The 16,832-nt window shown below is 33.5% G+C and overlaps 4 protein-coding genes across 5 annotated transcripts in view; all 4 read right to left on the bottom strand.

The window, feature by feature from the left end:
* LOC133190840 (sialin-like) overlaps positions 1-16,832 on the bottom strand; it is a 142,318-nt gene that overhangs the window by 27,702 nt on the left and 97,784 nt on the right. The gene's annotated exons all lie outside the window — the stretch shown is intronic.
* The window catches only part of LOC133190913 (uncharacterized), a 62,408-nt gene that overhangs the window by 9,434 nt on the left and 36,142 nt on the right, over positions 1-16,832 (bottom strand). Inside the window, exon 2 of the mRNA XM_061326601.1 lies at positions 918-1,056. Within this exon, the coding sequence (XP_061182585.1) occupies positions 918-1,056 (139 nt within the window). The remainder of the gene's footprint in view (positions 1-917; positions 1,057-16,832) is intronic.
* LOC133190904 (beta-1,3-galactosyltransferase brn-like) lies at positions 2,989-4,050 on the bottom strand. Its single transcript, XM_061326590.1, has one exon. It carries the CDS (start codon positions 4,032-4,034, stop codon positions 3,027-3,029), a length of 1,008 nt encoding a protein of 335 aa, XP_061182574.1. The 5' UTR covers positions 4,035-4,050; the 3' UTR covers positions 2,989-3,026.
* Positions 9,322-16,832, bottom strand: part of LOC133190823 (potassium channel subfamily T member 2-like) — a 44,520-nt gene continuing 37,009 nt past the window's right edge. The window contains exons 26-29 of one of the 2 annotated variants that reach the window (XM_061326509.1): positions 16,436-16,616; positions 15,712-15,732; positions 11,620-11,704; positions 9,322-11,531 (exon numbers count right to left, since the gene is read on the bottom strand). In XM_061326509.1, coding sequence (XP_061182493.1) covers positions 11,156-11,531; positions 11,620-11,704; positions 15,712-15,732; positions 16,436-16,616 — 663 coding nt within the window. In that variant the 3' untranslated portion in view covers positions 9,322-11,155. The remainder of the gene's footprint in view (positions 11,532-11,619; positions 11,705-15,711; positions 15,733-16,435; positions 16,617-16,832) is intronic. The other variant, XM_061326517.1, reaches the window with a different exon arrangement.

Genomic DNA, 16,832 nt, shown 5'->3' on the forward strand with positions numbered 1-16,832 from the left:
CTTTATCATTGTTAATGCCGAGTTTGCAGTATTAAAATCATCATTTCGCAGCGGTAAAATCTATTTTCTCTGATCGCTTGAAACGATGATTTTTTTAAAAAAATTATTCTAAATAGGGACAAAAACTCCCTATATTTAAAACATTTTTGCTATGGAGAGTAAAATGTAATAGATATTTCTGACTTTGTAAAAAACAAAATAAAAGAAAAAAAATTGTGTAATCGGCCTGTAAATATATAGTCTTGATCCGCCTATCTACTCTTTGTAATCTTTCGACACGTAACGTCACAATGGCGGAAGTGACGCCTCGGTGTATATTTTTGTGTGTTTATGTAGACAGACGAACCAAGACTATAAAGTTTGGATATGTTTTGTGTTATTCTTCTGTATACGATTTATTTTACGGGGACTCGGTGAATATTTATTGTCGCAAAGATCGTAATGGAATCCTTTCCGTTGAGTGACTCGAAACAGCAAATAAAAGACGTAGGAAGTGGGGGATGTGTATTTTCGCGATTAAACACCAAAATATTGCATTAACAACTGACTAAAAGGTAAATTCAATCATTAATTCAACAAATTTGTGCATTATCAGAAAAAAAGGTCGCATATAACAACGAGAATAAGTCTAAGATTTTTCTCAAATCTCTGCTTACGTGAGACGAATCTCAGAAATGTTGGTGGCACGGTGTTTTAGGAAAATCTCAGGTGAGGCAGAAATCTAAGATTTGAGGTTGAGATTTGAGCTGAGATTTTTATATGTTGGTGGCCCCGAAGCCAGGAGTAAGTTTAAATACCTAGGTAGCTACATAAGTAGAAATAGTCTTTAGACTGGACCTGTTTTAGCGTTTGCAAGAAATTGATTAGGACTTAGTCAGTAATTAAGTTCCTCTTGACAAACAATCAAATAACCGTACCTCAGTTCTATTCAAATGATCTAGCTTTGTGAGTAACTTTTCCCTGACTGACTTTAGGTGTATCCATTTCTGTAAAAGGTCGCTTTCCTTTCCTTCGCTATTTTCTCGCTCTAGCTTCTCGAGAAAAGCAAAACAATCTAAATTAAAAGAAAAAAAATAGTAATACATATAATCTCAAATAAGGTCACCATCTGTCCGAGTGAAGGTCCTTTAATGTACTATTTTGTTTATTTACAAACCTGTCATCTTTCATGACATTCCTGATTCCAAATTTCGCGCTAATAAGAAGGTCAAGACAGATCGTTCTACGATATTTTCGTATCATTCAGTAGGTCGTACTTAAATTACACTTTGATGATGTAAAATCTTGAATTTAATACAAAATTTACAACACGACAACTAGTTACAATATGACAACTAGTGATAGTTACCATTTAATCTTTATAAAATTTAAGAGGAGTTTGAGGAAGAAGATAGTGTGAAGGACGGACGGACCAAGATAACAATTTCCCCGAACTTTCTTTAGAAAGTGCGTGATTATATAATTAAAATATATGTCAAAAATCACTCGATATGCATAGTAGTATACATTATAATATGCTGCCGAGTTAGTGATATGAATATTCAAATAGGGCCATTAACAAAGCATACAATCTATATCAGCCCCCCCTTTTTTTTTTTTACAAAATACACAGCAATATTTTGGGAGGGGGAGGGCTATACAGCTTCTCCATAAAATAATGAAATCATAAGTCCACACTTTAATTATGATACACAAACATGTTTTTTTTTTCAACCCTCGAAGATAATTGTGCTTATTAAAACAGAAAATTTACATGTACACTTTTTTTCATGGAAACACTTGCTTTTCTTGGGAAGAAGGGATGTTGGGGGGGGGGGGGGCATTTTAATGTAATTTACAGTAGTCTGCTCCTCAGGAAAAAAAGTTCTTAGTAATGCTCACAAAAAGTCACCGTGGTTCACAATGTACGTAATCTTCTCTTTTTTTAAATTATGTTTTTTAATATCATTATTTTACTGTTATGGGGGTACAAATGGCTACTTTTTACAAGACTGTTCGATAAGACTTCAAAAAATCTTAAAACGTAGTTTAAGATGCATGAAATGAAAGTTGTTAATCGAAAAAATTTTCAATTTCAAGTTTCACTTTGAGAATTCAATTAAATTGTCATTTTGAGATTTATTGTTCCTGGCTGATGAGTGCTCATCCTTAAAATGAATACGCTTATTACATGTAGCTGATTAGTGTATGGGGGAATCTGTAAACTCTAAATAGGTCTTCCCGTCATTTATAATTTCTAAATTTCATACAGAGCCACAAATACTGTTCTTATATATATATGCATATTCTGATGAAAAGAAAAGGGTTCAAAGAAAGTTAACTTGCAATATATAATTAATATATATGTATTGAGACTTTAGACAAAGAGCAATCTTGAGCCACTTATGGCCTTTTTTGGCCCTGTGAATTTCTGAAAATTCAAAACTGTATAGTTTTAGTCAACAAGACAATAAATAATACTTGAGCACTTGGTGAATGAATATCTACTGAAAATGACGTAATTTTCTTTCTAGTCAATGCATTATGACGTCATGAATTGCGTCATTATTCACATATCCTGAATATTTCTTCAAAAATGGCCAAAATATGATGTCTTTTTTCAATATTTCGTATACAGCACAACCTCCGATCCAAAATGTGTAAATATATTATAAAAGAACTGTTAATGGAGATTAGAAAACAAATTTTAATTTTTGGATCGAGGGGTGTGCTCATATTTTAATTCTTTGCTGAAGGTTTTCAGAAACACCTGTTTTCTGCAAAATTCAATAACATTGCAATTTCACACAACCTGTTTTTCAATGCCTGGACTATTCAAAGGAAATTCTGCTGTATAAACTGAAAGCACTAAGTCTCTACTTTATAGTAATGTTGAAAATGGTACACGGGGTATTAGTAAAAAAATTGGTATATCTACAGGGCCATTTTATGCATAAAGTGAACCTAGTGAAAAATAAAAGGACACAGAAAACTACATGTACACAGGGTATGAATGGAATACGAAATCATAAAACAATCATCATGTTTTATATAAAGGCTTTACATGCCAAACATTTATTCCAATTTTGACAGTTTGCAAAATCAAAGAGAGAAGAATGTTTTAGAGGAATGCCCAGTTTTGATGCCACGAGTCCTAAGTATACGTCATCAACAGGAATATCCTGTACGTACGGGAAAGCCAGAGTCAATCTCTTTGCTATTCTCGAACTAACAAAGTAACTACCACCAGGAAAATATGGAGGAAAAGCATCACTAGAAAACACAATGTTGGACACGAACCATTTACTGGCTCGTTCTCTGACAACTGACGCCCCTGCGGGGACCAGATATCCTATAAACAAGTCATCAGGTTTATACTGCCGAGAAAGGAAGTCGAACACGTTCTTGACATTGATGAAGAAATCGTCATCTTGGAATACAATAAAGCTGGCAGACTTACAAAAGGACGATGCCCATTCGTAGCCCATTTTAGTTTTGAATGTCAGATTTCTGTACGTATCAATGAAATCTCTCTGAATTATATCGCCGTATTTGATGCCCTCTTGATAAATATCCCTGTTATTCTTCTTGGAAAATCCTAACAAGAAAAGCAATCGCAGATTTTTGCCGTACTTGCCTATGGTATCATTCATCAGTACTCTCAACCACTGCCTAAGGCGCGCGTGATCCGGGGCGCTTTTCACCAACACGAGAACACACGAAGCATTGGTCTCCTTCTGAAATCCATCACAGGCACCTCTCGGATTTAGCATATAGTTAAATTTTTCTAAGTTTACTGGTCCAATATCAGGAGTCTGGTGTTGTTGAAGCTTATCTACAGCTTTAACTAATTTCAAATCGATATCAAAGGAAGGCATTTCTATTTCCTCGATGTCTTCTTCAGTCTCATAGTCGAGGCCGAGATCCGTCTTCTTAGGTTCACTTTTAGGAACAATTTGATACTTTTTAGCCATTCGATAGAAAAGGACATATGTGAGCATGAACACAATCAGAAATACCACGACGGGATATAAGAACTTCAAAATAGTCTTCATTTTTTATCCGACGGTTATACAGCTTACATATCCTTAATGTTTCGCATTTACAGCACAGAGACTTCTGGAACGAAGACAGCCACAAAACGGCACAGTGCCTTTTGAACTTTAAATGTTTATCGAACATTACACATACTCTGATTAATAATGTGATAAAATTAACTTTTTTAAAAATCTGATTATGTCTTGGGGGTTCAGACCATTTAACATGACATTTAGGGTATTCAAGCTATTAATTAACACACTGAGAAAAAATTAAAACGGAATATATCGTCTCAAGCCACGGTCCGGAGTTCATCTATAGAGCTGTCTCCTACAATGAAAGAGGATCGCAAATTTTGGCCATGCAATTTTGGTTTGCGACGATGAACCGAATTATAAGATTAAAATTATAGAGCCATTGATTTTCACTGTCTATTTCTCTTCAATTCCAAACCAAACTTTCTACACAAGCCAAAGTAAGAAAATTTTTAAAGGTCTTGAAACTTCATCGTAATGTTGAACATTTCATATTTTATTCCATCGGTATGCACTGCATTTAAAGTAACACTTTGACCAATTGCATGTAACTAGTTAATCTAATCAAATTACACAATTTTGCAAATTTTTCAGGTAACCTGTATTCATGTACACTAGAAGACTAACTATGGGCCACAATGCTCACCTGAGTAACTATGGCCCTTCTTGTACGTCATCAGCAGATTATTTTTCCTGTATAGTCCGATTTAAAACTTGATCACCCATTGTAGCCCCACCCTACCCCAAGGGGTCATGATTTGAACAAACGTGAATGTACACTATTTGAGGATGCTTGCATAAAAAATATGACTAATCATGACTTTGCTGTTCTAGGAAAGAGATTTGTAAAGCAATATGAGCTGCATTTTTTAATAATTTTGTTTGTTATATTTGTTAAAATCATTATGATAAATCTATTTGTAATTTAAACATTTATGATCAATTAGACAAAAATAAAGTATAAAAAAAAAATTAAAAGATTTCTGAACAGTGTATTGTATAGTATTATAAAAGAAATCAAAATTGTACAGGATGACAAGTCAACAATGTAATATTGATTCAATCAAAGCTTATAAATACTGTATAGTAAAGGTTTTTAGCGGGGTGCTAACTTTGGCTTATTTTAGCGGGTTTTAAGTAGCCCGCTAAAATTTTAATCGCTAAATATGCACTATTGCGTATACATGTAAGTACTGAATTAACTTCGATCAGTCTTCTGTTGAACAATACATCTTTCATCTGATGTTGGTTTTTACTCAAACTCTCGTTTAAATCGGTATTCAAACGTAAATTCAACGTACTGAAACTCAGCTAGAAGGTGAACTTCCTCTCTTTTACAATGTTATGGAACTGTGTGCCCGCCAAAATTATTAGCAAACTTTGAGCAAGCAAAACGCCAAATTTTACACCCGCTAAAGAAACCCGCTACACGGTAGTTCTTCCATCACAAAACTGAAAAACAGAAGTTTATAAACGTTCTTTTTTATGTCATTGAAATATTTTATTACACTTTTGCAACAACAATGGCAACAACAACGACAGACAATGGACAAATTTTGATCAGAAAAGCTCGCTTGAGCCTTCAGTGTTTATGCTTGATCAGAACACTATACATTGTATATATTTTATTTCAATTGGTAAAGAAAACGTAAGAAAAAGAAAACGTAAGAAAACCAAGAATATACCCAAGATATCAGAAACATTAATCAAAAAATATTTCTGACCATATGTCACACAGATCATGCTGCATTAATTGTCACTATAATCAGACTATCACTTAATTTACAGTTTGTTTTATAATATAATTTCATAAATAACTGGAAAGGATAGATCATCTATCATAGATGGGGTGAGATACTGAATTATAATCAGTTAGTAGTACACAGATTATCAATGATTTCCAGTGTGAAAGCTTATATGAAGACCACACTTCTGTTTGTTATTATACCCCTCCTTGAAAAGTGGGGATGTGTAGTGATGGGGTGTCCATCTGTCTATCCGTCCATCTGTTACTCTTTGGGGTACACATCTCTTATCCGCAACTCCTCTTACACCAATGAATAACATTTAATGAGACATTCACAGAACCCTTGTTACATAGTGGTATAGGTGGAGCTGCAGCTAAGAATTTAAGGAATTGTGGTGCCCTGCTTTTGGTGTCTTAAAGGATGGGATGCCATCATTTACGGCATATTGTAACTTTCTTGTTTGTGTGTTCTGTATTGTCTATGCATCTTACAAAAAGACATAAATTATTGAATTAATAACAGTTATGGCAAAGATTACAGCTTTTCAAAATTACATCAAACTTCAAGATCAAGGTCATGAAGTCAAATATCATAATACAATCCGAATGGTCTTGACACAAGTAATGTACATGTAAAAGAAGATGTGTTTGTGAAACACTGATGCCCCTGTATGGCAACTTATAGCAAAGGTTAAACTTTCTCAAATGCAAATTAAATATGTTGGTATCCAAAGTAAGGTCTTGTCTCGAGGAACATACCTGTGAAATATAAAACCCTAACAGCAACCATTGAATAGATATTGAAAAGGTTAAAGTTTTTTCAAAAGTCAAACATCAAGGTCAAGGTCAAATGGTCAAAATGAATGGTGCCCAAGGAAAGGCCTTCTCACAAGGAATACACATGTGAAATATGAAAGCGTAGCACCAATCATTCAAAAGTTATGACCAAAGTAAAAGTTTTTCAAAAGTAGGTCAAACTCCAAGGTCAAGGTCAAAGGTCAAAGTTGTTGGCATCCAAAGGAAGGTCTTGTAACAAGGATTACATACTGGAAGTATGAAAGCCCTAGCACCGATCGTTCAAAAGGTATGGCCAAGGTTAAAGTTTTTCAAAAGTAGGTTAATCTCCTAGGTCAAGGGTCAAAGTTGTTGGTCTTCAAAGAAAGGTCTTGTCACAAGGATTACACATGTGAAGTATGGAAGCCCTAGCACCAACTGTTCAAAAGTCATGGCCAAGGTTAAAGTTCAGTAAAATTTTGCAAAACTGGGTCAATCTCCAAGGTCAAAAGGTCAAATATGGTGGTACCCAAAGAAAGGTCTTGTCACAAGGAATACACATGTGAAATATGAAAGCCATAGCTCCAACCAATCAAAAGTTATGGGCAATGTTAAAGTTTTTGCAGACAAACAGACAGACAGATGGATGGACAGGGCAAAAACTATATACCCCGAATCTTAGATACAGGGGTATAAAAATATCAAAAACCAGAGTATACAATCTGAAAGGTCTTGAAACAGGTAATGCACATATCAAATGTAAATGCCATATCTTCTCTCATTCAGAAGTATCAGCAATGTTAATTTTTTTGAAAATTATGTCAAACTTCAAGGTCATGGGGATAAAAATCATAGTACATTTGGAAATGATTGTTGCAGGTAATGCATGTGTCAAATATGAATGCCCTATCTTCGCTCCTTCAAAAGTTAGCAACACTGATAAAATGTTTGAAAATTAGGTCAAACTTGAAAATCAAGGTCACAGGGTCAAATATCATCGCACATTCGAAAACATTTTGACACAGGTGATGCACTTGTCAAATATGAATGCCCTATCATATGTCAGTCAAAAGTAATCACCAAAGTTAAGATCTTCCAAAATAAGGTCAAATTTACAAGAAGATCAAGTTCAAGGGGTCAAAAATCATAGCATGCTCAGAAACATCTTGTTGCTGGTAATACACAATCATGTCAAATATGAAAGCCCTATCTTTCCTCAATCAAAATGAAATGATTAAATTTTTGAAAAGTATTTCAAACTTCAAGGTCAAGTTCATGGGGTCAAAAACCATAGTATGTTTGGAAAGGTCTTGTCACAGGTAATGTACATATGTCACATGAAAGCTCCATCTTTTCTCAATGACATATGTACATTACTTGTGACAAGACCTTTCCAAATATGCTATGTTTTTTTTGACCCCGTGACCTTGAAGTTTGACCTAGTTTTCAAAAAAAATTATCTTTTCCTTTAATTTCTAATTGAGAAAAGATATGGCTTCCATATTTGACGTGTGCATTACCTGTGACAAGATGTTTCTGAGTATGCTATGATTTTTTACCCCTTGACCTTGACCTTCATGTTACAATACTGGACACACAAACAAGAAAGTTACAATATGCCATAAACAATGGCATCCCATCCACTAAGACACCAAAAGCGTGGGACCACATTTCTTTGAATTTGCTTGTTTTCCTTTGTTTTTCACTGAAAAATACTATGAGTACTTATCTCTGACAACCGACATGTTGCATGTGGCTTAATTTTGCTATTACTCATGCATCAAAATTTAATTCAAACAAGCATTCTGAGAGTATTGCATTAGCAATACTAGTCCCCTACCGGCAATTGTAATCTGGTTCCCGTTAAGAATTGAAAATGCCATAATTCCGTCAAAAATTAATGAAGCGGGACGAAATGCAAACTTGTTCTATAACTAATTAAGGTAAAGCCACATACCAAAAATCAGCTCAATATCTACAAGCGTTTAGAAGAAAATTGCGGAAAACCCGTAAAATTGAAAAGGCCGTAATTCCGTCAAAAATCAATGAAGCAGAACGAAAGGCAAACTTGATCTGTAACTCATCAAGATACACTCACATACCAAAAATCAGCTCAATATCTCCAAGCGTTTAGGAAAAAAGTGCAGAACATAGTGGGACAGACTGACAGACAGACAGAGGGACAGACAGACAGACAGACAGACGGACGGACAGACTCAGAGGAAACCTATAGTCCCCTCCGGTTTCACCGGTAGGGGACTAATAAGCTTTGCTTAGCATTCACACAGAGTTAATGCAAAGCAAATTGATGTGCAGTAAATTAATTCGAATTAAAATATAATTCACATTATATTGTTTGAGTGAACCCAGTTTAAATTTAATTTGTAGTAACCTATGTTTAATATGAATTAAACTCTCCTTGTGAACAGGGCATAAATCATGTTATCTTTTCCCATTATGGAGATATACTATATTAATTTTTCATTTCATTATTTTCTTTAAAAATATAAACTTACAAAAACGAAAGGTAAACTGTTTGGTATGCTTCCACAAGAATTGAAGGGTGGACAATTTTTGAAAAATTTTCCTAACAGCATCAGTCTACTTTGATTGACTGTGGCTTCTAGTTATACTCTCTAATGCTGAAATTTTGATTGTCAGAATAATCTAAACGTGGCCAGGGTTTCAGTCTTATTTAAATGCATAGTATACATGTGTATATACTAGTAATTCAAAAGCAAAACAAAATAAATTTATCATTATCTATTCTGATGTTTCAAAGGAAAAATGTTCATAAGCAAAGCACCATAAGACCCGAGCACAGAAAATTCTCAAGCATTCAACGAAATAAAAATAACTGTAAAAATGCTGTCATAAACAAATATATAACAGATTTACAAGTCTTTAAAACATATTCCATAAAAAAGGGAAATGTCTGGAAATCCTACTGATATGGCAAGTTTCAAATGAACACCAAATTAGTTTGGAATGCATTTATAAGATGACAACAATGAGATTCCTGTTGAGTAAACACACTGAACTTCTAAAAAATGGGTACAGGTACAACAATCAACAAATCAACCAAAAAGAGACATCAATTGACACTATGTCACTACACATCAAAGGACTAACTACTCAGCATTTTAAACAATATAAAACAGGTACAAACACTGATAATTTCTCATTATTAACAAAAAGATATACATGGAGGTTTATTTATCATCAATTTGTTATTATTTCGGTGTTTTCATTATTAGGCTAACAATCCTTTCACCATACCATGAAAGTACCAAGTTTTCCAAGCACCTTCCATTACAATTCTTGTGAAAGAAATACCATTTCCTTCAATCATCATTATACATGAATTGTAGTGTGCTAGCACTTATGTCTTTGAAATAAGAAATATGTTAAATGAAATACAGTATGACATGTAATAATGATTGAAAATGAATACACATGCATTTATAAATAATTTAACATCGTCTTTGATAAGGATACATACATGTACACCTGCAGTGATTTAATTCTTCTTGATCCATAGTACATTAGATTTATAAACAAAAAACCAATCAGGGAGAAAAAATATGACTGCTATAAAAAAAACCCTTATACATGTAAAACACTAAATTAAAATTCTTGTTCCTCAGGTCCCTGTTGGAAGACATACAATAGGAAAGACTTGCAGGAGAAATTAGTTACGTATAAAAATGACAAGTACTAGTTCTTTTTCTCTGGTTATACACTACATTGTGATATGATAAACTGTAATACATTGAACCTTAAACACGTGTGAGACAACTATTCTATGGCATGAAAGATAAATGATTCTATGGTAGGCCTCAAACATCCTTTGATACAACCAAAAGAATTAATCTCTAATATGGTGAATCTTTGGCACACTACAGAGTGGATTTAACCTGAGTCATTCATTACAGCAACAAAATTTACTCATTAGATGATTATGACGTTGGCTTTACAAAGTGGTTACTGATTACTTCCGAAGTAAATGGAAGACACCATTATATACTAAACCACAACTGTACAAAAATATACAGACCTGCAATCAAACCGCAATCATCCATGTTTAACTATGAAGTCTGTAGGACATACAGCAGTAACAGTATGGAAGTCAACTCTGGAGAATGTACCGATAAACTTGAATACATACAAATCCGAATAAATAGCATATTGTTAATACAGGAAAAAATAAATGGTTTTATACAGCCTGATCCTGTACATGAAAGTCAACTACATGACTGAACCTTGGACTAAATGTAGCATGCATAAATCTACCTACAATGTTCATTCATATTTATAAAAAAAAATACAAATGCCCTATTTTTCAAACCACTGTCCAATTCTTTACATGTTGATGTAAAGATGCAGTATTCAATAAAATACATACTGTGCAATATCTTTACTTCTATAAAAAATTCTAGCTGGTATCAAAAAATATTAAGACCATATCATGTTCTATGTTATAGCAACAAAAATGACACTGTAGAAAAATATATCCCTTTCCCATAAAATTTTAACAAACAATGCACACACAAAATATTAAAATATGAGTATTGCTAGCTTTTTAAGCATCTGCAGCACTATGGACTGTGAATCTGGAGACCTTCCTCTCTAGTATCCCAGGCTCTGGAATACAAACCTCAGGCATTAATAAGTCCTGTTTCTCGGGGTCCGTCGAGCTGTTTTTGGCAGAGCTACTCAACTTTCTTAGAGGAAACACAAAAACACTTTCATTTTCTTTAGCATACAGTTCCCCAGATCCACTGGATGTTCTTTTGAGTAGGTTTCCATTGCTTTTGCTTGTTGGTGATATGCTAGAGGATGACGGATTACTAAGTGACCTTGACACTAGAGATTTGCCAGATAATGCATTCCTCACCATGTTCCATCTTGTTTTACCACTAGGAATGGCAGCCATGCTGCTTGGTTGTATGACATACCTGCACAAATCAACATCAGTCATGTTCAGATCTTATACTCCACTAACATGTTTTTATAATAAGATTATACTAATCCTAGAGGACTTACACAATGTCTCCTACTCTAAGTTTCCTCATTGGGGTCGGGTTTAGGATGACGTAGGATATGGTGTTGGCCGATGTATCTACATCCACTGTAAAACAAAAAAAACGGATTTAATGTCTTCACGTCTAGTCAGACAGTAATCTTATTTGCCTGTATAAAAACAACATTGATAACACAAATCCATTTCAAAGATTTTTCTGGTAAATGATGCATACTCAAATTAAGGATCTGAAATCTCTTGTTTTAGTCAGAGGCCTCCGTTTTTTACACACATAAACACACACACTCACATTAGCAATAAAAAACAGGAGGCCCCTGGGCCACAATGCTGATCTGAGTCACTTTGGCCCTTCTGTTCTTCATCAGCTATTTTTTTCCCAATATATTCCTATGTAAAACTTTGATCGCCCAATGTGTGATCCCTCCCTAAACCCAGGAACAGGATTTGAACAAACTTAATTCTACACTACCTTAGGATGTTTCCATATCAATATGACTAATTATGACTTCGCTGTAATTGAAAGAAGACTTAAAAAAAATTTCCTATATATTCCTATGTAAAACTTTGATCAACCACTGTTGCCTTACCCTTCCACTGGGGGTCAAGATTTGAACAAATTTGAATCTTCACTATGTCAGAAAGCTTTCATGTAAGTTTCATCTTTTCTGGCCCAGTATGTCTTGAGAAGAGGAGTTTTAAATGACCCCACCCAATTTTCACTATTTCTTAATTATCTCCTCTTGGAAAAGATGTGGCTCTTCATGTGAAGAAGCTTGAATCCCCTTCACCCAAGGATACTCTGTGCCAAGTTCGGTTGAAATTGGCCTAGTGGTTCTGGAGAAGAAGATGAAAGTGTGAAAAGTTTATGATGACGACGATGAGAACAACAGACAAATTTTGATAAGAAAAGCTCACTTGGGCCTTTGGCTCAGGTGAGCTAAAAACAAAAATGTTACAAAAATGTGGCAAACTTGGTACATGGTATTCTATAATAGAAATATAACATGAATATCTTAAAAAAGATTTGACAAATGCAATTGTCATTCAAAAAGCCATGTGAACAAAAACAGTCATATGAACATAATAGTTATGAATCATTCCAATTTTTTTCTCATTTTTTTTTTTGGGGGGGGGAACTGAAATTCTCAGTTATTCCTTTTACATCCACTGTCTATACATTGCAAGACAATTTTTACCTAATGGTTTTGAAAAAAATGTGGATTATCATATATACTTGTATATGTGACACTCCACTAACAAGTCAGATTATTTACGAGGTATTTCCCATTTACCTACTTGTTGGTTGGTGTCAATTTTTGCCAAAATCAGTTGCCAATTTTTGATCAATTGTATTTACTGGTGTTTCAAAGTATGTAATGGGGTAAGCCATCAATATTAAGACTTCTATCAACAAATTTAACAACAATATACATTTTATAAAGAAGGACTCACTAATACATGTAAGTCGCACATAAGAGTTTGTGACCAAAATTCAACTTTCAAAAATCTGACTTACATTTGTATTATGCAAGTATATACAGTATAACTGTATGATCAAGAACAACAACAACGAAAACATACAGTAAAACTCGGTCATAGCGAAGTCTTGGTTTGGGACCTGCGAAATCACTTCGCTATATCCATAATTTGTTATATCCATATAACGAATTCGTTATAGTATATATATAGGGAATTCGCAATAAAGATTTTTTCCTTCAAGTATGACTACTAAATGTATTTTAGGAAGTATTAAATACAAGAGTTACTTTGGAGTTCAAAATTTTGGATGAATTGGATTTCAGATTTAAAATACTTACAAAAATAGTGTCAGTTCAATACTTTTAAAATGCGATCTTTGAAAATTCGATATAAAAGATGTAAACTTCGTTATTCTTAACCACTATGGGACACAAAAGCAGATGGTTTAAGATGAAACTTGAATTCCTGCTGTTGCCCTTAAATGGTCAGTAATGCTGGTTATGGGCAAAAATCTGCTGCATTTTGACATTACTTGTATGAAAAGTCCCTGTCTTACAGTTAGTTTCTTTTGTCTCCTCACTCAAGGATGGTCTAAAACTGATGCACTTTCCCTGTATCAACTAACTAAATGTAACTGGCAAACAGTTATATAGTGGAAAATAAAATACATGTAATAAGGAACAATAGAAACATTTATGCCAACATCCACCATTCCTTCTGTGGTCATTTTGGGAAAGGCTTCTGTTGAGCATTTAAAGGACAAGGTATGGCAACGGCTGAATCTGGCCCCTTTTTTTATGTAAAAATCAGAACACAGTTAAAATTGTGAAAGTTTGTAGTTAAGGACTTAAAATGATGCTTGTTTTAAAACCAGCACTAATTTTGTTTCAAAGCTTACACGGAGGCTACAACAGGGTGCTGAAGTAGGACATTTTCCCGAACTTCCTCAATTCTGGTAGAATTTTGTTAAATTTGAGATACTTTTCACTTCGGGAAACATAGAGGACAAGCTTGCCTGAGATTTCATACATAAGATGCATCTGATACTAGTTTATGAAATATATAAATTTGGTAGATAGGCAAGCTTGTGCTCTATGTTTTCTGAAACAAAATGTGCTGTAAAATCGATGAAAATTTGCATAAAAATGAGAAAATTCAGAAATTGACATATTTTCTGACCTTCCTGTGACCTCATTTTGTGGCAGGGCTGACAACAGGTTTTAATTGATAAACTGTTGCATCATTCTAAAAGACACCCCAAACGAGGGGCCAAAAAGAGGTCTAAGCCTGTCTTGTCCTTTGATGCAAAATTTGTGTTCTTCCGTCTTTAATACACTTTGATTCAAATGCAATGGATTTTAAACACTATCTGATTAGAAAATCATATTTACCTCAGGCAATTGTTTTTTGCACATTCTACTCACTAGTGGTGCTAAATCATTCAACCATGGGTGGTTTTAAACAAAGGGTTAATATTTGTGTTCAATAGTCATTCAATTGGAATTAACAGGATCTTCAATAATTTTCACGAAAAAAATTTAAAGTTGCTAAATTTTTTTGTTTGGGTATAAAAATATCTAATTGCAGTCCATAATCTTAGTTACTTAGGACAGGGAATAAAAATTTAGGTCAGATGTGGCATCCAATGATGCTTTATACATGCAAGTTTGGAATGCCAATAATAAGCTAAGAATAAATTCAATTTCAGACTTAATGTACAATGTATTAAAATGGTCAGAAAGACAACTATGGTGTTCACAGTTTTCTTCCTTAACACTACGTTGCTGTTGCATAATGGTGCATTTCTATGAGGATTACATGTACAAATTTGATATGTTTTATTTTTAATCTTGCATTCTTATATTCTTCAGAATAAAATAAAATACATTTGTCAACTGAAGCTTGTACATGCTGTTATATATACACAGTCATACACATAAATGTCCAGATGTATGTCAATGAAGCAGAAAGCTCTCCAGATACATTCACAGACTTTCAATATTATATTTGATATTTCAAATGCAAATTTACTTTCATAAATTTATCATTAACCATTTCAAATACAAAAAATTTGCTTGAACAACTCCTATTACCCTGAAAATAAGTTACATTTTTAATCTTTACACATTTAAGAACATCTATCAATGAATTTATCAATGATTTTTTTTTCAAAGTAAAAAGATTGCATGGCTCTGCATGGCATATTTCTGATTGTAGTAAGTGATAGAGTTATGATCTTTGATGATTACTTACTTAAATCAATATCTGTAATACACACAACAAGGAAAGCAAACATTCAGAATCACACTTTACAGGTTCAGAACATAAATTAACTGGTAGTAATTCATTCCTATACAGCTATAATTTATAAACAGCTACTTTTATTAACATTATTTTTCAATCATTCATGCTACAGTTCTTGCTATGTTCAGTGCATTTTCCAGTGATATATGGTAAAATCTCTATAATGATGCTACTATCTAATGAGGTCTAGCCTCATCTTTGATGACATGCAAGGGAAAAAAAAATACAGGTAGATTATTATTGGATTTGTTTCAAACTTTACACAATTTTTTTGTAACACTTGTGCTCAACATTGTTAGATATATGTATACCTCCTAACTCCTCTGTTTTATCTATAAAGTGATCAAAATGGAAAAATCAATTTTTATCATTATTTATTTTATGTACTATACAGTTATCATGTTACATGAAGAAATAGCTTCAATCTTAATACTGAAACCAAATCATTAATGAGCAGATACCTATTGTAGCAAATTTTTGAAATAATTTGTCTTTAAGTTAATTAACATACTTCTAGAGATGAATTATAATTTGATAAATATTATTACAAAGTACATTGTATGTAGATGTATATGTGTAGTAAAATATTTATAAACTCCTTATTGAATAAATCTTAGAAATGTGGATTGGTTCAGTATTTAGTGGGTACTAGCTACAGAAAAGGTGAAAGGGGGTGGGGAAGGGGGGTCTCATTTATCCATTCCCCTAATGATTTGTCAAATGTCTATTAATCTTTTCATTATTAAGGTGAACATTTATTCAAAATGAATTTTTCTTCAATTAAAAAAAAAAAAAACAATCTTATTTTAAACATACAATGTAATTTCAGATGTAAATAACAAATGAGGACTGGTGCAGAAAACACCCATCTTCTAAGCAACAATCCACAAAACAAAAATTATCTGCTGAATAACAGATTTCTCTATTGAAAAAAATATCCAGTGACAGACAGACAACATTATAAGGAAACAGCACATTCCTGAACCTGCTACAAGCCAGCACTCCTACAGTAAATTGATCCCTATCAATCCTTACCATAATCTGATGATTTCATGCCGAGTTCTCTGAGCCGATTCTTGACTAAAGCAGCCAGATCTGCAGTCTCTTTCTCTGATTTTCTATTGGACGGCTTTGAGAATAAGCCTCCTCCACTCATTTTGGTTGAGAACTTCCTGTCATCAGTCTGGAGGTGGTGATTATTATTCTTACTATCTGACTGCTTGAAGTAAGAATTTAAGAGAGTTATTTGTATAGAAAGAATTTAGAGTTATTTGTATAAAAACTAATACTAGTGCAGCATACATACACATTACCTTAAACAAAATGTTACTGTAAAATCACATATTTTTGGGGGGTCAAATTTTAAATTTTCATGGTTTGAATAAAAATTACTTGTCTGAGAGGATTTGATCTCATGGTTAAAGGAGAAACA

This window comes from Saccostrea echinata, unplaced genomic scaffold, assembly GCF_033153115.1.
Source record: "Saccostrea echinata isolate AGI-Se365-2 ecotype Australia unplaced genomic scaffold, CSIRO_AGI_Sech_v1 ptg000001l, whole genome shotgun sequence".
NCBI classification, from domain to species: Eukaryota; Metazoa; Mollusca; class Bivalvia; order Ostreida; family Ostreidae; genus Saccostrea; species Saccostrea echinata.